Below are 28,000 nucleotides of genomic sequence, written 5' to 3' on the forward strand. Positions count from 1 at the left end.
CTCGAACTCCTGACCTAGTAATCTGCCCGCCTTGGCCCACTGAAGTGCTGAGATTACAGGTGTGAGCCACTGCACCCGGCCTGGAAAGCTTTCTATAGGAAAATGTTTGAGATGAATTTTGGAGAACAAGAGATGAATTTTGTCAGGTGAAGGGAAAGATGGGATAGGGGAATGTGAGTAGGGATACTTAGGCAAGAGATGACGGAATACAGTTTAGCATGGGCTTTGGAACTTCACAGATCTGGGCTTAATCTGGCACCATCTGTATGGTCTTAAGACAAGTCTCAGAACCTTTGGTTCCTTGTCTATAAAATGGATAATACCACTTTTGTAGGTGTATTGTGAGAGTTAAAGAGGTGTGTAAAAGGTTGTAGTCAGTGCTTTACCTAATTTTTGATGTGTCCTTTAGGAAGAGTATACTGGCAGCATTTGGATAATGGGTTGAGGAAGGAAGAAAGAAAAATAATACGGAGACCAGTAAGGGGCTGTAGTGCCAACTCAAGAGGAAGATGAAAAAGAGGCAAACAAGAGCATGGGCAGTGAAGAAGGCGGGGGAAAGGAGGCAAATGGGAGACTGTTCAGTGAGAAACAGCAGGATTTGGTAACCGATTGGAAGAGGTTAGAGAATACTGGAAGGGGAGGGGAGTGACCTATGATTCCAAAATTTAGAGCTTTGATATAATGGTGTTTAACCTTGGGCATAAGGAATGTAGGAATTGGAACTAATTTTGGAGGGGCACGGGGTAAATAAAGATGAATTCAATTTCTAATCTTCTATGGTATCTTTGTCCATAGAAGATTAGAATTTATAAACTATAGATGGGAATAGTAGCTACATAGATACAGAATTACTGACAGCAATAGAATGATGACTGAGACAGGGCATTAGAGGAGGAGAGAGAAAAATTAAAAAGCAGACCCATGACCCTCAGTAATAAATATATTAATGTTTTACAGCTCTTACCACATACAAGGAACTTTAATATTCTTTTTTTTTCCTGAGACGGAGAAAGGCTGTCACCCAGGCTGGAGTGCAGTGGTGTAATCTCGGCTCACTGCAACCTTTGCCTCCCAGGTTCAAGTGATTCTCCTGCCTCAGCCTCCCAAGTGGCTGGGACTACAGGCACATACCATCACACCCTGCTAATCTTTGTATTCTTTGTAGAGTTGAGGTTTCACCATGTTGGCTAGGCTGGTCTCGAACCCTTGACCTCATGATCTGCCTGCCTTTGCCTCTCAAAGTGCTGGGATTACAGGTGTGAGCTACTGCACCCTACTTGAACTTTAATATTTTCTATTCTATTTTATTTAAAAATTCTGATTGTAGCCCACTGTTGATTTCATGACTAACCATGAAATCAACATGGTTTCACTCTTGTTGCCCAGGTCAGAGTGCAGTGGCATGATCTCGGCTCAACGTCTGCCTCCTGGGTTCAGGTGGTTCTTCTGCCTCAGCCTCTCAAGTAGCTGGGACTACAGGCATGTACCACTGTGCCCGGCTAATTTTGTATTTTTACTAGAGATGGGGTTTCACCATGTTGGTCAGGCTGGTCTCAAACTCCTGACCTCAGGTGATCTACCTGCCTTGGCCTTCCAAAGTGCTGGGATTACAGGTGTGAGCCAAGTATACCTCCTTTGATTATTTCTTTTCTTTTATGTCTTTCTGGATACTCTTGTTAATCACATAATAAAAATCATAGATTGATCTTCTTTGGTTCTTAACTTTTTTTATTTTTTCTATTTTTACCTTTTCACCTACTCCAAGGCTTTCTACTAAGTTGTTTTAATTTAATCATAATTTTAGTTCCTAGTGATTATTTCATAAATCTCTGATTGCCTCCTAGCCAGAGCAGTCTATTGTTGTAGAAATGTCTGTAATCCCAGCACTTTGGGAGGCCGAGGAGGGCGGATCACCTGAGGTCAGGAATTTGGGACCAGCCTGACCAACATGGAGAAACCCTGTCTTTACTAAAAATACAAAATTAGCTGGGTGTTATGGCGCATGCCTGTAATCCCAGCTATTCGGGAAGCTGAGGCAGGAGAATCGCTTGAACCCAGGAGGCAGAGGTTGCTGTGAGCTGAGATTATCCTGGGCAACAAGAGAGAAACTCCATATCAAAAAAAAAAAAAAAAAAATTAAAGAAATGCAATTATTTTCTTGAGTTTGTCTGAGAAAACGAATTAGAATTTCAAAAAATTATCTGTCATCTCTGTCCATTTTTTCTTCTTGTTTTTTTTCCTGTCCATTTTGTATTTTTGATTTTCAGAATGTTTGATGATCTCTTATTGTCTGTACATATTTGTGAATGAAGGTGTCATAGCTAATGGGGATTTCCTCTGCCTTTACGGTTTGCCTTGGGATTGCCAAGGGAGGAATAGATTCTGCATGACCTGCATCCTTCTTGCTGAGTGTTGTGATCTACTGCCATTTTGTCAGTAAAATACTGTCCCATCCACTCTTTGTCTTACAGAAAGTAGTCAGGTCTCTGTTCTCTTATTCTCAGTACTGTAATGGTTTTTCTTTTTTGTGTTTCTTTACCATCATATAAATGAGGGAGGAAGATAAGTGTGTGCACAGTCTCACACTGAGTGTTAACTGATGTTTATTACTGCTTATTCAACTCTTGATCTTCTATATTCTGCTGTCGAGAGAGCAAAAAGGATACCTAAGTTTCTCATATAGTACTTGGATGCCAATAGTCCCAGGCCTGCCCAAGTCTGGGTTTCACATTTCCTTTCTTTGCCTGTTTCAGGCCTCAAAACAATTTTGTAACTTTTCAAAGTGTGAGAATTAACTTTCTTCCTTGGACTAGTTTGATGTGCTCTATCTAGTTAATTTCTGTGTCTCCTTTTTTATTAGTAATAACTTGACTTTCTGTTCTGTATGTTTCTGCCATTCATATTTATAAGCTGCTTTTATGGCTTTCAAATATGTAATAATAACAAAAGTTCTAAGAAGTCTTATAAAGAATAAAAGTATTCTTTTCTTTTTAGTTTGGAGAACAGGGAAGAGCAGAAAAGGAAAGGGAAAAAAGAGAGCTGGCCAGGCACAGTGGCTCACACCTGTAATCCCAGCATTTTGGGAGGCCCAGGTGGGTGGATCACTTGAGCTCAGGAGTCGAGACCAGCCTGAGTTACATGGTGAAACGCTGTCTCCACAAAAAAATACAAAAAATCAGCCGGACATGGTGGCATGTGCCTGTGGTCCCAGCTACTCTGGAGGCTGAGATGGGAGGATCACCTGAGCCCAAGAAACAGAAGTTGCAGATTGCGCCACTGCACTCCAACTTGGGCAAAAGACGTATACCCTGTTTTTAAAAAGAAAAAAAAAACATGAAAAAAGAGAAGAAGAGAGCTAAGGGCTAACTTCTGAGTCTGGATAAGTTCCTGAGAATGTTGACATTTCTATGATTAGCAAAGCTCAGTTCCCTTCTCCTGCCTGATAAATGATTCAGCTGAATATGGTTTCTTTCATCAGGATCTGCCCCCACCCCATAATTGTGAATATTTTAATATTCAATTGAACAGATGAATTTTAGGAAATGGGATGGGGTTGGTAGAGCTAAGAGAGAACTGTAAGACATACTCTCTGCCTCAGAGAGCTCAGTGCATGGACCGGTTAGGGATACCACATTTAGGGCACATGCAGCAATTTGTGATCCATTCATGACAGTATATCATTATTAGGATATATATTAACTCTAAATGTAGTTAAGGGTTCTGCAAAAGTTAGGAAAAGTTAGGGCTTGCATTGGGCTTTCAATGGGTTGAATTTGGGATGAGGGAGAAGCCTGACAATCCAAGGAGTGGAGGAGCTTGTGGGAGCCAAGGTTCAGACATAAAGCAGACTCCAGGGGAAGCGTGTGAAATGACCAAAGACTACTGAAATGGGTGGGTGGGAATCAAGCCTGGAATTCTCTAGAAAGACAGCTTGTCTCCATAGTGACCTTGTAATGAGTTTTCACACCTACCAGAGTGGGTGTGCCAGGAAGGGATAAAAGGAGCAGGTAAGTGCTGAGTCCCAAACTAAAAGGCTTCAGGATGCATCACTGTCTGACCTGCTGTATCACTCTGCCCTTTTTTTTTTTCTTTATAATATTTAAAGAAATTGGAGAAGGCTGAGAGAGAAAGGAGGAACTGTTTAGCAAAATTTAGTCTTGGAAAATATAATTGCCATGATTTCTCATTTAGGTGATTACCCACAGTCAGTATCAAAAGTCCAAAAGAATTTCCATCTTTCTGAGCATGCAAGATGAAATTGAGACAGAAGAGATCATCAAGGACATTTTCCGGCAAGGCAAAATCTGCTTCATCCCTCGGTACCAGTTCCAGAGCAATCACATGGATATGGTGAGAATAGAATCACCAGAGGAAATTTCTTCACTTCCCAAAACGTCCTGGAATATTCCTCAACCTGGTGAGGGTGACATTCGTGAGGAGGCCTTGTCCACAGGTGAGTATTATGGTGTTAGGATATTGTTAGATTCTGAGCGGTCGTTAGAGCTCAGATCCACCTGTCATGTGTGGGTCGGTGGGAGTCGCTTTTCCTGTAGGGATTAATTTGTATTTTGCCTGTGTTCCAAGACACCTGTTTTACCTGGTTTAGGATGTGATGCCTTTTGAAAACTGTGAAGTGTAAATGAATAATATAGTTGACTTCTCACATATTGTTGCTCTAACCTTGTGGGTTGGATTATATATTTTCCCTTAATAATTATTTCCTGCGGCTTCAGTTATGGTTGGCTTGCTAATGAGCATATTATTATTAATGCTAATGAGCACTTATATCTCCAGCTTAGCCTGAAAATGACTTTCTGGACATCTCTACTTGGATGTCACATGCACATCCCAAACATGAGATGTTCCAAACTGAGTCATTGTCCCTTCAGCCTTGACTACCTAACCTGTGTTTATCTCAGTAGGTGGCACCACCAGCCACCCAGCTGACCCTGCTAGAAATCTCCAGGTCATCCTTGACCCCCCCGTCTTTCACTTATTCCTCACGTCTGGTCTATTGCTGAGTCCTGATGATGTTACCTACTGCATATTTCCTGAATCTGTCCATTTCTCTTCACGCTACTACTGCAGTGTAAGCTGACATCTTCTCCTGCCTGTGTTCCCAGAAAAACCTGCTCTCTGTTCTTTCTCTCCATGTCTTGCAACCTCTCTTCCCTCTCTATTGGTTATTTAAAAGTAATTTAAAAGTAATTGAAACAAGATTTTGAAAACACAAGCCTGTGGCTTCTTTCCCCTCCTTAAAGTCTTTCTGTGACTTACTGTTGCCCTTAGGTTGAAGTAAACACTCCTTAACGAGGTTCGTGGCCCTGCTTATCTTTCTATTTTCACAACTTTCTCTCCCTACTTCATAGTCTGAATTCCAACCACTCTGAATATCTCTGTTTCTCAACGCCACTTTGCCTTCTCTACTGTTGGGTCTTAATACATGCTGTTCTCTGGCCAACAGCTGCTTGGGAAATTTTATCATTATGAAAGAGGCAAAGAGCTGAAAGCAAAACAAGCTAAGGGCATTTTTTTTTTTTTTAATATAATGCCTGAAACCCATCTTAGACATGTATATTTTTGACTAAGACTTAAATGGCTGTAAAGAAGCCCCAGCACAACTTTATGCAGTCTTTGCTCAGTTTCTGCCTCTTCCAACATAACACCATGGACTATAAAGTCAGTATGATGGAGTGGAAGGGGAGAGGGTCAAGGACTCGTGACAGTAGGGATTATGTACATTGCTAGTTTCCCTTTCCCTGTATTATCCAATCTTGGGCTTTGCTAGATGTTTAGGCACCAAAAATACATTCAAATCTACCTCCGTCATGTCCTGCATCAGTAGGCCAGATGAATGCCAGCATTTTAAAACTCTTTTCATATTTTCAAGGGGAAAGATTACAAGCATTTTAAGGCAATGAAATAATAAGGGACAGAGTGTTGGAGAGCAGCCTAGGCTTATAGATAAGGAAAGACAGGAAATTATAGCTACTGACTTTGTTCAAACTTAATGCAGCTACTTGCCGGCTTAAGGGTGGAACCCAGAATACGGTCCCATTCCCAGCTGACCCTGTTAACACCTCCTCCAATGCTTGCATCATGTCTCATGTGCCTGCTAATTGAAATTTTACTTGGTTTTCTCCAGTAGCCAATTCCTCTAGAGGCAGCTCATTCCTTTTAGAACAGCTCTGCTTCTAGAACATCTTCCTTGGGTTGAGCTAAAGTGTGTCACTTTGAACTTCCCTGCATGTTTTCTAGCTCTATTCAAGTACAGCAGTGAAAAGACTGAGGAAGAAGCATGATTTTTCCTTTTAACTTACTTGCACTTCCTGGTTAGGATAACCACAATCCAAATAAGTGAGTCAATCATTTTTGTATGGGTTGATTTTGTGAGACAGAGTCTCCCTCTGTCACCAGGCTGTAGCGTAATGGCGCGATCTCAGCTTACTGTAACCTCTGCCTCCTGGGTTCAAGCTATTCTCCTGCCTCAGCCTCCCGAGTAGCTGGGATTATAGGCTTGTGCCATGACTCCTGGCTAATTTTGTATTTTTACTAGACAGAGTTTCACCATGCTTGTCAGGCCGGTCTTGAACTCCTCAGATGATCTGCCCACCTTGGCCTCCCAAAGTGCTGGGATTACAGGCGTGGGCCACTGCACCCAGACTATATATGGTTTTTAGCATGTCATTTGGCACATAAGAGCTATCGAATAAATGGTAGTTTATTAATTTTAAGCAAGGAAGTCAGAATTATTTATTATAAGATAAACTCATTACTAGCCAAGTGGTTAACATTTTGATAATTTTCGGCAGGTATTTTCACACACCTGCTTTGTGTCAGACACTATTTTAGGCATGGAAAGATAAGGTCCTGATTTGAAGGGACTCACACTGTAGCTGGTGAGACAGAAAATGAATGTAAACAGAATATTCCAACCTGTAGTATATGTCAAATATAAGTGTCAAATGAGAAGATACTGAACATTAAAAATATAGAAATTTACGGCCGGGTGCGGTGGCTCACACCTGTAATCCCAGCACTTTGGGAGGCCGAGGCAGGTGGATCACAAGGTCAAGAGATTGAGACCATCCAGGTCAACATGGTGAAACCCCGTCTCTACTAAAAAAAATACAAAAAATTAGCTGGGCATGGTGGCGCGTGCCTGTAATCCCAGCTACTCAGGAGGCTGAGGCAGGAGAATTGCCTGAGCCCAGGAGGCGGAGGTTGCGGTGAGCCGAGATCGCGCCATTGCACTCCAGCCTGGGTTACAAGAGCGAAACTCCGTCTCAAAAAAAAAAAAAAAAAAAAAAAAAATAGAAATTTAGAATAATATGGTCCCGAATAGAAAAAAGTCCTCCAAAAAAACCCCCACAACTGGTTGTTCATTTGTTTTCTCTCCATAGTATTTATTCATGCTGTATTTTTGGTAACAATGGCTTTCTTCCCCTCATGCATTTTTCTTTGCAGATATTTGCAATCTGGGTTATAAAGGGATAGGGGAATATACCAGTAGTTTCTCAAAACTGCAGTCTGGGGTTAAAGCTCACTGCTGTTGTTTATGGAAATGTTTGAGTAGGAAGTCTCGGCTGTTTGTTATCTCCTAATATCACACTCTGTGCTGCCGATTTCTACTTGTATCAGCAACTTAAAATGTGGCAACTTCAGTGCTTAAGCATAAATCTAGCTTCACTGTGTTTGTGACAAGCTGATCAGAGTCAGACTGTCCTTGGTGTAGCCTTTATTGTCTGTTTATCTTTCTTGTTTTCTCACATTATCAGAGCTTAGAAGAGTGAGCCTTTGTGTCTTCAGTTGCAATTATAAGTTCCTAAGCAAAAATTTCCCATGGGCTATTCTTGTATTACATAAATAGCAAAAGAAATAGATTGCTAAATGAAACAGAGGGTCTGATTCTTTCCCAAGTTTATACTTAAGATAAGGGCTGCTTGGGCAATTATATTAGCCAGGAATTTTTCCAGTGCAAGTATATAGTCTGATTCAACCTGACTTAAGCAAAAATGAGATTTTATTCGCCCAGAGACTGCAAAGTTCACAGAAGGGCTGGCTAGATCAGTGGCATTAGGAGCCAGTCTATCTCTGCCTTTTGGCTTTGCTTCCATCTATGTTAGTTTCATTTTCTGGTGCCACGTGGTGGCCCATGGCAGCTCTAGTTCCATGGCATCCTTACTGCCAGCAATAAATAACCACTTTGTTATTGTTCTGCTCCTAACTCTCCTTGACCCAAGCGAGCATCTTGAAATTAATCACTATGGCCAGAGATATGGAATAGGCTGACTGGCTTAGGCCTGCGTCTTATGTGCCCATCCCTGACCCATTCTCTGTGCCCGGGAAGAAAAGAAATGCCAATTGACTTAGACTAGGTCATATACCCATCTCAGCAGCCCTACTTAAATCACTGAGCTGAGAGCAGGGTGAGTGTTGTATTTCCAGAACAGTGGCAATGGATACTGGTGAGTCAAAAACCAAACTCACCTATGCTGTCAATCATTTCTGAAATTCTGCAGAACAAAGTAAGCTCTTTGCAGTCATAGCTTTGCCAGTGCTAATTTTTTTTTTTTGAGATGAAGTCTTGCTCTGTTGCCCAGGCTGGAGTGCATGGTGTGATCTCAGCTCACTGCAATCTCTGCCTCCGGGGTTCAATCAAGTCTCCTGCCTTAGCTGTTAGCTGGGACTGCAGGTGCATGCTGCTATGCCTGGCTAATTTTTTGTATTTTAGTAGAGATGGGGTTTCACCATGTTTCCCAGGCTAGTCTCAAACTTCTGAGCCCAGGCAATCCGTCTGCCTCGGCCTCCCAAAGTACTGGGATTACAGGCATGAGTCACTGTGCCCAGATGCTGATTTTTAATTTATGATCTTCCTGTAAGCTTTCTGGGAATCAATATCTATGTTTGGGTACCTGAGCCATAACTTAATGATCATAATGAAGACTTTCTTGTCTTCAAATAAAACATTTTAAAGTAATTGAGTGGGGCATCATCAAGGACAGTCTTTGAACAACCCTTCCAGGTTGTTCATGAGCAGTACTTTTGGGAGGATTATGATTGGTTCACTGTGAGTAACTCACATTGACTTCATTTCTTTGTTTGTTAGGGGTACATGGCACCTGCAAGAATATAATAAAAAATGGTGGGTATGGATTTCATCAAGGCCTTTGATAGAGTCATGATATCTGCAGGAGGCTGGAGAAATTTGAATTGGGTCATACTTTATTCAGAAAAGATGTGTAGAGCACCTGCTCTGTGGGAGGTGTGGTGGGGACATAGCAGGGAACAGCATGGAACTGGTCCCCAGTGTTGTGGAGTTAACTAGTCCGTTGACCTCACAGAAATAGGTTTGTGCTGGTGTGTAACAGGGCTCTCTCCTTTGTGATGTCCTGTTCAACTTTTTGTTGAACTTTTAGCTTTTCTCTACTTTTGTTGAGCACTTAGATGTCTCACTGTTCCTTATTTTCAGCACTTCTAAATTCATTCTTATTAATATTTTTGTGTTTTTCATATTTCTTTTAGAAGCTCCTTTGTAGACGTGGAATTATCCTTGCCTCCCTCCCACCATCCAGTTATTACCAGATTTTTCTTTGTAGTGCTTTTATCACCTGTCTTTCTCTAATTCCAGTTTTGGGGGAATTCTTTGTCTACAGTTTTCATTCTTCATATCTGTTCAGTTGGCTTCCTGGCCATATTAATTTTCTCAAAGTACCTTTTTGTACAGGTCTTCTACCCTATTCAAGCCTTCTCTGTATGCTGGATAGATCTGCATACCTGAGCAAATAATGGTTCCTGCTGGTTGTTGCCAAAAGAAGGGACATTGGATGAAATCCAAACATTCAGGCCACTTTCTGGGCTTTACCTGCCTTTCTTTTTTTGTTTTTTAATTTTTTTTTTTTTTTGAGACAGAGTCTCACTGTCACCAGGCTGGAGTGTTGTGGTGCGATCTCGGCTCACTGCAACCTCTGGCTCCCGGGTTCAAGTGATTCTTCTGCCTCAACCTCCGGAGTAGCTGGGACTACAGGCGTGCGCCATCATGCCCAGCTAATTTTTGTATTTTTAGTAGAGACAGGGTGTCACCATGTTGACCAGGATGCTCTTGATCTCTTGACCTCATGGTCCACCCACCTCGACCTCCCAAAGTGCTGGGGTTACAGACATGAGTTACTGCACCTGGCTTCTTATCTGCCTTTCTACCTTTAATAATTGTGCCTCCTTGGTACAGTTTTTATTTCAGCCAGAGTGGTCTGCTGGAAGACAGTATTTCCTAGTAATAGAGAATACGGGTTTGAGAATCAGACCAGCCTGGATTTGAATTCTAGTTTCGCTCCTTTCTAATTGCATTACCTTGGGAAGATCACTTAACTTCTTAGAGTTTCAGTCTTCTTATCTGTAAGTGGATTCAGACCTACCTTATATATCTGTTATGGAGCTTAAATGAGATAATATATGAATAGTGTTTGACACGTAGTAGGTGCTCTGTAAAAATGCCCTTGTTGCTACTGCGGCTGCTGTTGAGTGGTCAAGCATAGCATAATCTTATGTGCTTTACTGTGAAAGTGATTTTGTTTATACCATTTTCCAGGCTAGAATGTATTGTGTTTCTTCAATAGTCTCTTCTAGTCTGGTGCTTAAGATCGCTAGCTTTGGAGTCAGACTGATCTGAGTTTGAATCTGGCCTTTACCACTTGGGAGGAATTAGTTAACATCTCAAAGTACAAATTTCCCCATCCGAAAATTGGAGATAATTACAGTACTGACTGTGTTGTTGGGAGGATAAAGTAAGGTGATGTGTGTAAAGTGTCTGGTACAGTTTGCCATGTAGTCAGGGATCAATACATGGCAATTATTAACAATAAGCAGAATTGTTTTTTCCTGAAACCTTCCTTGGCTACCTGCAATGTACTAGTCCCTTTCTTCTCTAATTCTTATTTACTTGGCACTTTACATATATTACCATACATGTTTTGTTAATTCTTTTTGAAAGTATATTCCTTTTCTTTTATTTCTTTTTTTCTTTTTGAGGTGAAGTCTCACTCTGTCGTGCAGGCTGCAGTGCAGTGGTACGATGTCAGCTCACTGCAACCTCCGCCTTCTGGGTTCAAGCGAGTCTCCTGCCTCAGTCTCCTGAGTAGCTGGGATTACAGGCGCACGCCACCATGCCCGGCTAATTTTTGTATTTTTAGTAGAGATGGGGTTTCACCATGTTAGTCAGGCTGGTCTTGAACTCCTGACCTCATGATCCGCTTGCCTTGGCCTCCCAAAGTGCTGGGATTACAGGCATGAGCCACTGCGTCCGGCAGTATATCCCTTTTCTTTGCTGATAGACTTAGACTCTTCAGGAGCAGAGGCCTTCTTCTAAATCATTTGTATCCCTGGTACCTAGTCATGTATTTTATGTTGTAGACTTTCAGTAAAAGTTTCCTCAGGTGAAGATAACAGTTTTGAATTCAAACAATGCCTGTATAAATTAGTAGATGATCAACACTTCATAGCTATGAGAGAAAAGCTGGATATAAAAAACGATATGCATGTTCACAGGGACACTTTAAGAAGTATACCAGGGTTAGTTGTTTTATAAGGCCCTGAAACTTGATTTTAGAGGCAAGGTCTGTCGCCCAGACTGGAATGCAGGGGTGCAATCCTAGCTCACTGTAACCTTGGACTCCTGGCTCAAGTGATCCTCCAACCTCAGCCTCTTGAGTAGCCAGGACTACACATGCACACCACCATGCCTGACTAATTTTTAAATTTTCGGTAGAGACAGGTCTACTCTGTTGCCCAGGCTAATTCTGAACTCCTGCCCTCAAGCAGTCCTCCTGCCTTGGCCTCCCAGAGTGCTGGGATTATAGGTGTGAGCCACTGCACCCAAGCAACATTTTTTATATTTGTGAGTAAAGAGTTAACATCTGTCCCAGATTAAGCTGGGCCTGCCTGGGGGAATAAACTTGAAACGAATCTTCTTTCAGCACTATTTTTGGGGAAGCCATAGAGTTGTGATAACGTGGGATGTACTTGTACCTGCCTCTTACTGGGCACTGCTACACCTGAATTGGGAGCTGTGAGTTGACATGGAAGACTTGGGTCTGCGGAACTAGATCTGTATAAAAGATGGGCAGGAAATAGAGGTTGCAGCTTCTCTGTGTGAAGGTGACCTCTGTGCAACTTGGTTCTTGCTGCATCCTGTGTGAATGAGGAGGCAAAAGAAGTGGTGTAGTGAGGTAGGTGCTGGGCCCTGGGTGAGGTAGAGAACCTACCATATCTCCTCTTTTGTGTCCTTCTGTAAGGCTAAGTACATGGAGTAATACTTAGATTGTTTCCTGAGCCCGAGTGCCAAGTCAAATCTATAACAGCATCTGGGTCAATACATATTCTCAATCCAGTTTCTGGGTTTGTTTTTTATTTTTTGTTGGGGGTGGGCAGTGCAGCTTAAATAACATTTATTTTCTGACAGTCTGGGTAATTTTAGTAATATTCTGTGGAGACTCTAACACCACTGGTCCCACCAGTGACTGTCAACATGTCTATGAGAATGTTTAATTTTATTAAGACAAGAAATAAGTACTTATAAGATCCTATATGGTATGATATATATATATTTTATTATTATTATTATACTTTAAGTTCTGGGGTACACGTGCAGATCATGCAGGATTGTTACATAGGTATACACATGCCTTGGTGGTTTGCTACATCCATCCCCACCATCTACATTAGGTATTTCTCCTAATATTATCCCTCCCCAATCTCCCCACCCCCTGCTATCCCTCTCCTAGCCCCCCAACCCCCAACAGGCCCTGGTGTGTGATGTTCCCCTCCCTGTGTCCATATGTTCTCATTGTTCAGTACCCACTTATGAATGAGACCATGCATGCGGTGTTTGGTTTTCTGTTCCTGTGTCAGTTTGCTGAGAATGATGGTTTCCAACTTCATCCATGTCCCTGCAAAGGACATGAACTCAACCTTATATATGGCTGAATACTATTCTGTGGTGTATATATGCCAATTTTCTTTATCCAGTCTATCATTGATGGGCATTTGGGTTGGTTCCAAGGCTTTGCTATTGTGAACAGTGCCTCAGTGAACATACGTGTGCATGTGTCTTTATAATAGGACGATTTATAATCTTTTGGGTATATACCCAGTAATGGGATTGCTGGGTCAAATGGAATTTTTGTTTCTAGATCCTTGAGGAATCGCCGCACTGTCTTCCACAATGGTTGAACTAATTTAGTGTAAAAGTGTTCCTATTTCTCCACATCCTCTCCAGCATCTGTTGTCTCCAGATTTTTTAATGGATTGCCATTCTAACTGGTGTAAGATGGCATCTCAATGTGGTTTTGATTTGCATTTCCCTAATGACCAGTGATAATGAGCATTTTTTCATACATTTGTTGGCTGCATAAATGTCTTCTTTTGAAAAGTGTCTGTTCATATCATTTGCCCACATTTTGATGGGGTTGTTTTTTTCTTGTAAATTTGTTTAAGTTCTTTGTAGATTCTGGATATTAGTCCTTCGTTAGATGGGTAGGTTGCCAAAATTTTATCCCATTCTGCTGGTTGCCATTTCACTCTAATGATTGTTTCTTTTGCTGTGCAGAAGCTCCTAAGTTTAATTAGATCCCATTTTGTCTATTTTGGCTTTCATTGCTATTGCTTTTGGTGTTTTAGTCATGAAGTCCTTGCCTGTGCCTATGTCCTGAATGGTACTGCCTAGGTTTCCTTCTAGGGTTTTTATGGTGTTAGGTCTAATGTTTAAATCTTTAATCCATCTGGAGTTAATTTTTGTATAATGTGGAAGGAAGGGGTCCAGTTTCAGCTTTCTTCACATGGCGAGCCAGTTCTCCCAACACCATTTCTTAAACAGGGAATCCTTTCCCCATTGCTTGTTTTTGTTCAATTTGTCAAAGATCAGATGGTTGCAGATGTGTGGCACTGCCTCTGAGTCCTCTGTTCTGTTACATTGGTCTATATCTCTGTTTTGGTACCAGTACCATGCTGTTTTGATTACTGTAGCCTTGTAGTGTAGTTTGAAGTAAGGTAGTATGATGCCTCCAGCTTTGTTCTTTTTGCTTAGGGTTGTCTTGGCTATGTGGGCTCTCTTTTGGTTCCATATGAAGTTTAAGGTGGTTTTTTCCAGTTCTGTGAAGAAGGTCACTGGTAGCTTGATGAGGATAACATTGAATTTATAAATTACTTTGGGCAGTATGGCCATTTTCATGATATTGGTATTTCCTAACCATGAGCATGGAATGTTTCTCCATCTGTTTGTGTCCTCTCTGATTACCTTGTGCAGTGGTTTGTAGTTCTCCTTGAAGAGGTCCTTCATGTCCCTTGTTAATTGCATTCCTAGGTATTTTATTCTCTTTATAGCAATTGTGAATAGGAGTTTGCTCATGATTTGGCTCTCTGTTTGTTTGTTATTGGTGTATAGGAATGCTTGTGATTTTTGCACATTGATTTTGTATCCTGAGACTTTGCTGAAATTGCTTATCATCTTATGAAGATTTTGGGCTGAGACAATGGGGTCTTCTAAATATACAATCATGTTGTCTGCAAATAGAGACAATTAGACTTCCTCCTTTCCTAATTGAATACTCTTTATTTCTTTTTCTTACCTGATTGCTCTGGCCAGAACTTCCAATACTATATTGAATAGGAGTGGTGAGAGAGGGCATCCTTGTCTAGTGCCAGATTTCAAAGGGAATGCTGCCAGTTTCTGCCCATTCAGTATGATATTGACTGTGGGTTTGTCATAAATAGCTTTTATTATTTTGAGATACGTTCCGTCAATACCTATTTTATTGAGAGTTTTTAACATAAGGAACTGTTGAATTTTTTTGAAGGCCTTCTTTGCATCTATTGCGATAATCATGTGGTTTTTGTCTTTGGTTCTGTTTATGTTATGGATTATGTTTATAGATTTGTGTATGTTGAATCAGCCTTGCATCCCTGGGATGAAGCCAACTTGATTGTGATGGATAAGCTTTTTGATGTACTGTTGGATTCAGTTTGCCAGTATTTTATTGAAGATTTTTGCATCAGTGTTCATCATGGATATTGGCCTGAAATTTTCTTTTTTAGTTGTGTCTCTGCCACATTTTGATGTCAGGATGATGTTGATCTCATAAAATGAGTTAGGGAGGATTCCCTCTTTTTGTATTGTTTGGAATAGTTTTGGAAGGAATGGTACCAGCTCCTCTTTGTATGTTCGGTAGAATTCGTCCGTGAACCTGTCTGGTCCTGGACTTTTTTTTGATTGGTAGGTTATTAATTGCTGCCTCAATTTCAGATCTTGTTAATGGTCTATTTAGGGATTGAACTTCTTCCTGCTTTAGTCTTGGGAGAGTGTAAGTGTCCAGGAATTTATCCTTTTCTTCTAGATTTACTGGTTTATGTGCATAGAGGTGTTTGTGGTAATCTGTGGATAGTTTGTATTTCTGTGGAATTATTGGTATTATCCCCTTTTTCATTTTTTATTGCATCTATTTGATTCTTCTCTCTTTTCTTTTTTATTATTCTGGCTAGTGGTCTATCTATTCTGTTGATCTTTTCAAAAAACCAGCTCCTGGATTCATTGATTTATTGAAGGGTTGGTTTGTGTCTCTATCTCCTTCAGTTCTGCGCTGATCTTAGTTATTTCTTGTCTTCTGCTAACTTTTGCATTTGTTTGCTCTTTCTCCTCTAGTTCTTTTAATTTGAACATTAGGGTGTCAATTTTAGATCTTTCCTCACTTCTCAATTGGGCATTTAGTGCTATAACTTTCCCTGTAGACACGCTTTAAATGTGTCCCAGAGATTCTGGTATGTTGTGTCTTTGTTCTCATTGGTTTCAAAGAACATCTTTATTTCTGCCTTCATTTCATTATTTATCCAGTAGTCATTCGGGAGCAGATTGTTCAGTTTCCATGTAGCTGTGTGGTTTTGAGTGAGTTTCTTAATCCTGAGTTCTAATTTGATTGCTCTGTGGTCTGAGAGACTATTACCCAGCTTTTGTATTTGCTGAGGAGTGATTTACTTCCAATTACATGGTCAATTTTAGAGTAAGTGTGATATGGTGTTGAGAAGAATGCATATTCTGTGGATTTGGAGTGAAGAGTTCTGTAGATGTCTATTAGATCTGCTTAGTCCAGATCTGCGTTCAAGTCCTGGATATCCTTATTAATTTTCTGTCTCATTGATGTGTTTAATGACAATGGAGTGTTAAAGTCTCCCACTATTATTGTGTAGGAGTCTAAGTCTCTCTGTGGGTCATGAAGAACTTGCTTTATGTATCTGGGTGCTCCTGTATTGAGTGTATATATATTTAGGATAGTTAGCTCTTCTTGTTACATTAATCCCTTTACCATTATGTAATTCCCTTCTTTGTCTCTTTTGATCTTTGTAGGTTTAAAGTCTGTTTTATCAGAGACTAGGATTGCAACCTCTGCTTCTCTTTACTCTCCATTTGCTTGGTAAATCTTCCTCCATCCCTTTATTTTAAGCCTATGTGTGTCTTTGCACGTGAGATGGGTCTCCTGCATACAGCACACCAGTGGGTCTTGACTTTTTATCCAATTTGCCATTCTTTTGATTGGGACATTTAGGCCATTTACATTTAAGGTTAATATTGTTATGTGTGAGTTTGATCCTGCCATTTTGATACTAGCAGGTGGTTTTGCCTGTTAGTTAAAGCAGTTTTTTCATTGTGTTGATGGTCTTTACCATTTGGTATGTTTTTGCAGTGGCTGGTAATGGTTGTTCCTTTCCATGTTTAGTGCTTCCTTCTGGAGCTTATGTAAGGCAGGCCTGGTGGTGACAAAATCTTTTAGCATTTGCTTGTCTGTAAAGGATTTTATTTTTCCTTCACTTATGAAGATTAGTTTGGCTGGATATGAAATTCTAGGTTGAAAGTTCTTTTCTTTAAGGATGGTGAATATTGGCCCCCACTCTCTTCTGGCTTATAGGGTTTCTGCTGAGAGATCCGCTGTGAGTCTGATGGGCTTCCCTTTGTGGGTAACCTGACCTTTCTCTCTGGCTGCCCTTAGCATTTTTTCCTTCATTTCAACCCTGGTGAATCTGATGGTTATGTGCCTTGGGGTTGCTCTTCCTGAGGAATATCTTTGTGGTGTTCTCTGTATTTCCTGAAATTGCATATTGGCCTGCCTTGCTAGGTTGGGAAGGTTCTCCTGGATAATATCCTGAAGAGTGTTTTCCAACTTGATTTCATTCTCCCCGTCACGTTCAGGTACACTGATCAAATGTAGATTTGGTTTTTTCACAGAATCCATATTTCTTGGTGGCTTTGTTCATTTCTTTTCACTCTTTTTTTTTTTCTATTCTTGCCTTCTCATTTTATTTCATTGAGTTGATCTTCAATCTCTGATATCCTTTCTTCTGCTTGACAGATTCAGCTATTGAAACTTGTGTATGCTTCACAAAGTTCTTGTGCTGTGTTTCTCAGCTCCATAAAGTCGTTTATGTTCTTCTTTAAACTGGTTATTCTAGTTAGCATTTTGTCTAACCTTTTTTCAAGGTTTTTAGTTTCTTTGCATTAGGTAGAACATACTTCTTTAGCTCAGAGAAGTTTGTTATTACCCACCTTCTGAAGCCTATTTCTGTCAGTTCATTAAACTCATTCTTCATTCAGTTTTATTCCCTTGCTGGTGAGGGGTTGTAATCCCTTGGAGAAGAGGTGTTCTGGTTTTTGGTGTTTTCAGCCTTTTTGTATTGGTTTCTTCCCATCTTCATGGATTTATCTACCTTTAGTCTTTGAAGTTGGTGACTTTCGGATGGGGTCTCTGAGTGGACGTCTTTTTTGTTGATGCTGAAGTTATGTCTTTTTGTTTTTAAGTTTTCCTTCTAACAGTTAGGCCCCTCTGCTACAGGAATGCTGGAGGTCCATTCCCGACCCTGCTTGCCTAGGAATCACCCGTGGGGGCTGCAGAACAGAAATGATTGTTCCCTATTCCATTTTTTTAGCTTCGTCCCAAAAGGGTACCCACCAGATGTCAGCCAGAGCTCTCCTGTATAGAAGTATCTCTTAGGATAAATGGGGGTCAGGGAGCCACTTGAGGTGGCAGTCTGTCCCTTAGCAGAGGTCAAGTGCTGTGCTGGGAGCTCCGTTGTTCCCTTCAGAGCTTCTGGGCAGGGACATTTAAGTCTGCTGAAGTGGAACTCACAACTGCACTTTTTCCCAGGTGCTCTGTCCTGGGAAGGAGTGGCGGCTTTATTTATAAGTTCCTGTTGGGCTGCTGCCTTTTTTCAGTGATACCCTTCCCAGCAAGGAGGAAGTCTAGTCATAGTCTGCCTGTAAAGGCCTTGCCGAGCTGCTGTGGGCTCCACTCATCTGCTGTGTAAACTTCCTTGCGGTTTTGTTTACATAGGCACGGTTAGAGCTGCCTCGGTAATGGCTACTGCCTCGATAATGGTGACTGCCTCAGTAATGGTGGACGCCTTCCCCCCCCACCAAGCTGCACGGTTGCAGATCAGGCTCAAACTGCTGTGCTGGCAGCGAAAATCTCAAGCCTGTAGGTTTCAGCTTGTTGGTCTTTGTGGGGGTGGGACCCGCGGAGCCAGATCACTGCTCCCTGCCTTCAGCCCCCCTTTTTTCAGGAAAATGGGCAGTTCTGTCTTGCAGGTGTTCCAGGCGTGAGGTAAAATGGTGGCCCAGTTTTGTGCTGGAAACCTGCACAGCCCCGGTGGGAATCTCCTGATCTGTGTGGACTGTAAAGACCGTGGGAAAAGCGCACTATATGATCTGGAGTGTTGGAGTGTCCAGTGAAGTCCCCGATGGCCTCCCTTGGGTAGGTTAGGGAGTCTTTCGGTCCCTTGCACTTCTTAGGTGAGGCAACACCCCACCCTGCGTCAGTTTTCCCTCCTTGGGCTACACTCGCTGTCCAATGAGTCCCATTGAGATGAACCTGGTACCTCAGTTGGAAATGTAGAGTTCACTTGCCTTTGTGTTGCTCTTGCTGGGAACCGTGCTTCAGAGCTGATACTATTCGGCCATCTTATTTTGATATGAGTTACAGTTTACCTTCTCACTGAAAGTGTGTCGAAACCTTTAACATGTTTCTTTAGCTTAACCAAAATCCTCCTCACTAATTTTGTACTTGAACTTTTGAAATAAGTTATTACTACTAAAAGTAAATGAAAACAATTGTAATTTTGGAATGTACTGTTTACCTTGCACATGCCATTGTAGGCATTTTGGGTGACATCCCTCTCTGGACAATTGAGAACATTGCCTCCTGAGTTAGGCACTGTGGAGAGAGAGTGAACCCTTATTGTCCTTGATTGTCTTTGTTTTCAGATGGGATAACTGCAATCCAGGGAGATTAAGTGACTTCCCCAAGGACACACAGGCAGTTAATGATAATGTGAGGTCACCCAGTTCTGGTTTCCACTCCAGTGCCCTTTGAAGTGCCATTTTTCTTCACACTTCGTTCATTCAGATTGCTATACTACTTAGATTTTCTTTTCTCACCTGACAGCATACTGCATTAAAACCATTATTCATGAAACAGGTACCCTTGGTAATTGTATGCATGGGAACATTATCGTATTTTCCCAAGGAAGAACTTGCACTGAGTCATGTGGATCTAAAAGTACACTGGTCTCGAAGTTAAGCTTTTTCTTCAGTAATTTTGTGTTCAATTAAATACACAAGAAGAACCAGGTACAGCTTTGATTTATAACAGGGCCTTTCATTTGAATGATAAGTACACCCATGATAGGCTTCCTTGGACCTGTTCCAGAATTGTCTATTTTATCTTTTGCAGCAGCTTTAGAATATATCCTCATATCAGAGAATGGTAATTTACTTCTTGTTAACTCCCAGCCCATTAAGATTAAAAGATACTTCCTTAGGGGTTATGGCCTTTATTCTTGCCAAGATGGGTTAACCTGAGAAGTGTTCTACTCAAGCGTATTTTCCCAGCCTCTTCTCCAGATGTGACCAGTGTTAACATCCTTGTGTATTGTTCTAGACGTATATATTTGTATCCTTTTAAAAAATATATACAGATAGGATTGGACTTCATGTTTTGTTCTGCATCCTGCTTTTTCGCTTGTTAATAAACCATAGAATTCTTTTCATAGCCACACATAGACTTAGCACAGTGTTTTAAATGGTTACATAGCATTGATGTGCTCTAAGTTATTTAACCAATCTTCTGTTGATAGCTATTTAGGTTGCTTCTGTTTTTTAGATATTACAAATAGGAATAATGATAATAAAGAACATCCTGATAGAGATGTTTTTACATAGTTATGCAAATAAGTCCATGGATCAACTTCTATCCATGAAATGGCTGTGAATTCTAATTTTTTGTAGCCGTTTCTGTATTGCTTACCAAAAAAGGTTATGCTACCCTATGTACTCATCACCAGCATATGAGAGTAGGTTGACCTTTCACCGAGTGAATGGCTGAAATAACAAACGAACATGCAGTAATGCCTACCAGTTGTGTGGCAGCCCCCATGTGGTGACCTGGAAACAAAAAGATAAATAAGAGGCAGGGGTGTCTGGCCATAGGAGCTCACACTTTGTTGGGGAAGACAGGTGTGTGGAGAAGGAGAATGGATAAGCAGTGGTTAGGCTGAGGTTTTGGTCTCAGGTGGAGTTGAGTTTACTGACTCTGCTGCATACTAGCTGAGTGAACATGAGTAAACCCCTTCACCTAAGCCTCTGATCATTTGAAAATGAGGATAATAATATCTGCTTCACTGGATTGTTTTGAAGATAGGAAATTTACATAAAGCTTTTAGTACAATGCCACTGCATATAAGTGCTTGATGATGACTATTCCATGTGAATGAGTGATTTCAATCCTGGTGCTAAGGATCCCATTGGGATGTGCCCAGAGTGCTCTGGGGACCCGGGATGGAGAGTTTTCTTTGCCTGAAGTGTGTGAGAAGGCTTTAGAAGGACAACTCTATCTGGGTCAAGTCTTTAATTTTGAGTAGTAGTTTGCCATAAGGCTTTATCAGAAGGAAATATTCTTTTAATAAGTCTCTCAAAAAAGTACACTGTAAAGGAAACATCATTAATGTATTGAAAAAATTATTCTCAGAAGAAATTCATTTTGGGCATCTTATAACTCTGCTGTGTGAATTTTCAACCTTAGAAGTAACTTAATTTTGTCTTACCAGTGTTTCTGGTTTTGTTTTGAATAACTAATCAAAAGGATAATTCTTAAATTTTCATTTCTCCTTGCTTCTTTTCAAAGTTATAGTGGTTAAAATACACTCATTATGAAAATTTCAAAATATATACTAAGCTTTTAAAAATGTTTTTTAACCCTTCGAATTCATCTTTAGTAAAGTGCTGTTCTTTGCCCCATTTCTTGCTAGGAATTTATCTTTCTTTTGGTATTCATTTATTTTCTTCCAGGTTGGTAACAATTCTTTATATATTAAAATATTAACCATTAGCCTGCCATGTATGCTGCAAATAATTTGTATCCATTTTTAAACCTTTTCTTATTTTTTTGTATATTTGGGGGAGCATGCAGATGTCTTAAAACATTATTAGTAAAGTCTTTTAGGATTTTTGCCTTTGGCTTTATTTTTAGGAGGTTTTACTTACTTCAGTTTATATAAATCTTCATTTCATCTTAGTATTTTGTGTTGTTAAATGTTAAAGCCTTAATCCTTTTTGAATTTATATTTGAATGTCTGTATATACAGGGAGAAAATATAAATTTTATAAATAACTGCTAGCCAGGTGTCCAAACACATGTAGTGAATAATCTACCCTTTCCTTGCTGGCTAGGGATTCACCATTTTCATGAACAAAATTCTTATATATGTTTGGGTCTGTATCTGGATGTTTTTATCCCTTTCCACATATCTGTTTGCCTGTTTTGGCACTGATGTCACAGTCTTTTGATTAATGTAGCTGTATATTGGCTGTTCAATGGATTTTAATACCTGGTAGCATGCATTCTGCCCCATTATTCTAATTTGAAAAATTCAGCTGAGTATTCTAAGTTTACTTTTTAAGATTAACTTTAAAAGAATTTTGTTAGTTTCTCCTCCAAAATCCCCTGAGAGCTTGATTGGAATTGTGTTAAATTTGTAGATTAATTTGGGGGAAATGGATTTCCATGCAATGTTCAGTTCTTCAGGAATGTGGTGTGCCTCGCCATTTATTCCAGGACTTTGCTGTGTTCCTTTGTAAGTGCTTTTTGCTCCTAGTCATGCTGTTACTGCACAGCTCCTGTTCAGGTGTATCGTTAAGTATATTCCAGATCAGTTTATATTTGTTATTCTTGCAAATAGAAATTTGTCCATTGTGTTGTTAAGCTGGTTATTTTTGTCACATGGGAAAGCGTAGGAGCACAGGTCCAAATTTACAAATGGATATAGAAATTTCTGAAGGAATTTTGAAGTTAATCAAAATTTTCTTAAGTTTGATAAAATAAAGTTTTAGAACATTTAATTTCAAAAGAAACTTACATCCTTGATAACATGTTTTCAAAACAAAGTATTCAAGAGTAGGTTTTTAAAGGCTATTTCTTAGATGGATTGAGAATGGATTTTCAATTTCCAGCAGATGTCAGTGTTTTACGAATTTACTGTTAGTCCACAGAGATGGATTTGTCTGCAGCCTCCCAGTTTGTATGTCCTTTAGTCATTTAATTGGCACATTGGGGATTATCTGAATTGGAAAGGATTTGAAGATCATCTAAGCCAATTTTTCATTTTGTATGTAAGAGAACAGGCCTAGGTGAGAAATGATTTGTCTGAAGTCACACAGTCAAAAAGAGGAGGGCTAAAACCCAGGTGTTCTTGTTTCCAAAAGACTTTTCCTCTTGAAAACACGTCCTTTCATGGCTGATACAATAGGCCACCTCCCTAGTGAGGTTTTCCTGTGCTTAACTCCCTTCTCAAAGAAATACAACTTTCTTACTTTGTACCTGTTACCTTGGAACTTATGTTACTCTACCCCTTATTACAATTATTTAATTATCTCTTTACAGACAACTGACGAGATGAATTTTTAGCTGACCAGGTTGTCAGTCCTAGAGGGCACCGACAGTATTTTATCTCTATGTTCTCTGTAGTTCCTTGGACAGGGCCTTCCATAAAGTGAGTTATTAGTAATGACTATTTATTGATTTGATTCCATTAAATTTTGATTGAGGTACCAATCTTTAGAAATCTTTTTCTGCTTTTTTCCTGTCAAGTTGTTTTAGAAGGTTTTAGGGAGGATTATGTTTTTTTCTGTTTGTTTTTGAGATGGAGTCTTGTTCTGTCACCCAGGCTGGAGTGCAGTGGTGTGATCTTGGCTCACTGCAACCTCTGCCTCCCAGGTTCAAAGAATTCTCCTGTCTCAGCCTCCTGAGAGTAGCTGGGATTGCAGGTGGGTGCCATCATGCCAGGCTGATGTTTGTTTTTTTAGTAGAGATGGGGTTTCACCATGTTGATCAGTCTGGTCTCGAACTCCTGACCTCATGATCCGCCTGCCTTGGCCTCCCAAAGTGCTGGGATTGCAGGCGTGAGCCACCTCACTCGACCAAGAGCTCATCTTCTAAAAAGTGAGGAAAACAGAAATAGCTCCAAAACATCCTTATATTTCTGTATCTGAAGAAATTGTTCTTCACTGCTTTCAAGAGTAAGCCAGACTTTTCTTTCTTGAGTACACCCTCACATGAACGTGAGCATAGATAGGATGGACTGCCCCCTAGACCCTTCCCTCAATGCCTAATTTTTTTCTTCCTTTTTTTTTTGTTGTGGTAAACATGTAACAAAATTTACTATCTTAACCATTTTAAAGGTACAGTTCAGGAGTGTTAAGTATATTCACATTGCTGTGTAACAGATCTCCAGAATTTTTCATATTGCCTATCTGAAATTCTATACCCATGAAACGATTCTTCTTTCCCCCTTTCTTCAGCCTCTGGTAACCACCATTCTCCTTTCTGATTCTATGAGTTTGATTACTTTCAAGACCTCATTTAATAAGGGTCATATAGTGTTTGTATTATTGTGATTGGCTTAATTTATTTCTTGATTGAGTCACACAGATAAAGAATTGTCCTTAAATTCTCAGAGTCACTAAGTTTTGATTCTAAAGCTTTGATTTCATCATTAGAGAAATACAAGTCAAAACCACAGTGAACTTTCATCTCACACCAGTCAGGATGGCTATTGTTAAAAAGTCAAAAGATAACAGATGCTGGTGAGATGGAGTCTTGTTTGTGGAGAAAAGGGAATGCTTATGCATTGCTGGTGGGAATGTAAATTAGTTTAGCCATTGTGAGAAGCAATGTGGTGATTCCACAAAGAACTAAAAACAGAATTACCATTCGTCCTGGCAATCCTAGTATTGAGTCTATACCCAAAGGAATATAAATCATTCAACCATAAAGACACATACACACGTGTTCATTGCAGCACTGTTCATAATAGCAAAGACATGGAATCAGCCTAAATGCCCATCAATAGAGGACTGGGTAAAGAAAATGGGGTACATATATACCATAGACTATTATGCAGCCATAAAAAAGAATGAGAAAATCATGTCCTTTGCAGCCACATGGATGGAGCTGGAGGCTATTATCTTCAGCAAACTAACACAAGAACAGAAAACCAAATACTGCGTGTTCTCACTTATAAGTGGGAGCTAAACGATGAGAACACATGGAACAAAGAGATGAACAACAGAAACTGAGGCCTCCTTGAGGGTGGGGGTGGTGGGAGAAGGGAAAGGATCAGAAAAAATACCCACTGGGTAATGAAATAATCTGTACACTGAAGCCCTGTGACATGAGTTTACTTGTGTAACAAAACTGCATATGTACCCCGAACCTAAAATGAAAGTTAATAAAAAAGATACTGAAAACTTCATCCATTTTACAGATGAGTAAAGTCATACAACAGGAGGTTGCCTACACTTAGTGAAAAATCCTAGGAAGTTCTGTCATTTCTTATCCGTTTCATTTTTAGGTCCATCTGATTACTAAGAACTCAGATACCAAATAAACATAATATTTAGAAATGCCACTTAGATTAAACTACTGCTGATGTGGATCCTATTTTCTGTAGACCATTTTTACATATCTGCAGTAAAGAGAGTTTAAATTATATTTTTCCGGTAAGATTTATTTTTGTCAATATCTGCTAAGATAGGATAAGCTGATGTATAGAGTTTTGTTAAAAACCTTACGGCAAAAGCTTTAAAGTTGGGATTGGCAGGGCATTTTTTCTACAGAGGGCCAGATAATAAATATTTGGGGCTTTGTGGTCCAGACAGTGTCTGTTGCAGTGATTTAGCTCTGCTGCTTTAGTGTGAAAACAGAGCATGGCTGTGTCCCACTGAAACTTTATTTATAAAATCAGGCAGTGGGCCAGATTTGACTTGCAGGCTATAGTTTGCAACCCCTGGTAGTAAAGTATTGGATCACCATTCCCAGTTTTCAGTCCGTAGCAACCTAGCTTGCCTTCTTTCATATACAATTGTAGTTGTTTATGATGATGGTGATGGTCACTAAGAGCATAAGGTAAATCAAATTATCTGTTGACATAATTTTAGAGTTATTTTCTAGACAGCATAGAAGGCTTAAGATATAAAAAACATACTTAAGAAAATAGCATGTTTGAATTACATCTTCAAAAAGAAGACTGAAAATTTTTCTGAGTACGGGCAATTTTTTTCTAAAGGAAAATAGCTTTGTTCTTCTTATAAAGAAAAGACATAAAGACGAAATTTTTTAAAAAGCCCACATCTCCAAGCCAGGAGTAACCACTGATAATAACCGTGTTTCAGTCTTTTGCTGGGTGATTTCTGTTGGCCTCTAGATCCACTGTCTGTCTTTTCTGCTTGCTCAGTGGAGGGAAAACCATCCTCCATGTACTACATCAGCAGGCACCAATGAAGACCAGAGGGTGCAGGAGAGTGAGGTGAAGTGTTACCCCCACCCCCGGTGCACATCCACACTCTAGTCAGGCAGCCTTCTCATCACAGCTTTGAGGGTTCTTCTAACCATACCTCCCCAGGGACTGTACCGTCTCTTGCTTTTTCTAAGCATCTCTATCTCTTTATCAATCTTTTGTCATTTCCCTAGCTTGAGTGTGCCATCTGTCCCTCATCGTGGTCCTGACCTGACCTGTAAAGATGCTGCACCCAGTTTGACTGATTCCACCACCAAGGCAGATAAGCAGAGCTTTCCCGTCTGCTTTAACTTCCTGGGCAAGGAACAAAGTTTCCACACTTCACTAGAGCTACACAACCATTCCCATTCCCATGCCTGTGTTTCCTAGCTGTATGACTTTGGGCAAATTACATTATCTTGGTTTTCCCATTTGAAAAAAGGGGATAACAATATAGACCTCATAGCATTGTTGGGAAGATAAAATGAAGTCCTGTTTGCAAAGAGCTTAGCACAGTATCTAGCATGCAGCTGAAGTGCTGATAGGGATTGTGAAAGAGCAACTTCGTTTTTCTTGGTTTGCAAACAGATACGCCTCAAAGGATCCTTTTAAAGAGAAAGACTATTTCTAACAGAGAAATGCTTTCCTATCACCCTGTATCAGAGACTGCGTGTTTCAGTGAGCTATCAGGGCTCCTGCTCCGCCTAAGGCTTGAGCAGTGTCTTATGGACAGCTCTCACCTGCATGTTTCTAGTCAACAGGAGGTGGCAGTAGAGAGCTAGGCCCACCCTTGCCTATGGTTTGGGCAGATAGGAAATCTACACGATGGCTCTTGGAGTGTTAGTGTTATGACTCAAGAAATAACTTTCATGGTCGACAGAAATAGGATAGGCATTATTCATATCCCCAAGTATAATGTTGCTAGCACCTATTGAACCCTTACTAGAGTTTTATCTCCCTTAAAATAGCATTATTTTTATCTGAAAGAGAAGAAATTGGGTTTTACAGAGAGTTTCAGTAACTTTACTAATGTTTCTTAGTTAGTGGTGGCAGTTATGGGATTCAAACCCAGGCAGTCTCTGTAGAAGCCCGCATAGATGGCTGCTGTGCAGGACTGTCTAATACAGAGACTGCCTGGGTTTGTCCTTGATGTGCTAGAAGGATGATATTTTTAAAAATTTGGTTCCATATGCACATGATAAAAATTTAAATCATACAGAAGAGTAGCGTGGAAGTGTAAAATATCCTGCTTATTCAAGTATCCTATTCTTTAATACCTTGTTGCAGAGGCAGCTAGTCTTCTTTCGTATCCACCCTGAGATATTCCTGTAGGGATAAACCTGTATTATGGGTAGAAGGATTGGTTTTTATAACCCATTTGAGCTTGACTTCCAGCCTGTTGTCCGTGATACTTTTCTAGGCTCTTTGGATTAGGTAGGAGGAGAGTGCTGTTGGTGAGATCTTCAGCAGCCAAGTCACTAAAGGTTATTCCCATTTCTTATTTGCTTTCAACTTTACTTGGAAGAGTCTAAATTCCTGTCACCTCTTACTTCCTTCCTTTAAACACGTAAGAGTCATCAGGTTGAGTGAAAGCCTTGAACCCATAATACACTTAGGTTTTAAATATGAGAAACACACAGATTGTTATATTCTGAATACCTCATTAACTGATTAATAGAATGGCCTGCATCACCCAGGGATACTAGGAGAAGGGCTGCCTTTCATGGTGTTGGTCTTTATTTCCAGTGCTTTCATGACAAATACGGTCCCAATATTCTGGTGCAAATGTTAGTATCTGTGTTAAGAGAAGGAATTTTTTACAGTAACAGTGCAGATGTGGTCAGTTATGATAATCATGTCTTTAATAGATGGTTCTTACTACAGTGTGTTTGATTCACTGTGAATATTCCCAGATGACCAAAATATGTTGTGACCATTCATAGCAGAAAGAGTGAAGCTGTGTTTACGATGTAATTTCTAAAAATTAGCAGTCTATATCAGGTGGCTCAGTTAACTCCTCCTTAAGTATGTTATAGATTTGCAGGGAAGCATATTAAAAAAAACCCCAATTTATATATATAATCAGAAGTTGAATATATTTTATTATTGCAGTCATGTAAATGGTTTTGTTTATTAC

At 40.1% G+C, this 28,000-nt stretch overlaps 1 protein-coding gene across 5 annotated transcripts in view; it reads left to right on the forward strand.

Annotated features, from left to right (window-relative positions):
- MTHFS (methenyltetrahydrofolate synthetase) overlaps positions 1–28,000 on the forward strand; it is a 49,317-nt gene that overhangs the window by 12,679 nt on the left and 8,638 nt on the right. For all 5 annotated transcript variants that reach the window (XM_078326930.1, XM_078326931.1, XM_078326932.1 and 2 more), the window contains one exon: positions 4,192–4,453. In XM_078326930.1, the coding sequence (XP_078183056.1) occupies positions 4,192–4,453 (262 nt within the window). The remainder of the gene's footprint in view (positions 1–4,191; positions 4,454–28,000) is intronic.

This window comes from Callithrix jacchus, chromosome 6, assembly GCF_049354715.1.
Source record: "Callithrix jacchus isolate 240 chromosome 6, calJac240_pri, whole genome shotgun sequence".
NCBI classification, from domain to species: Eukaryota; Metazoa; Chordata; class Mammalia; order Primates; family Cebidae; genus Callithrix; species Callithrix jacchus.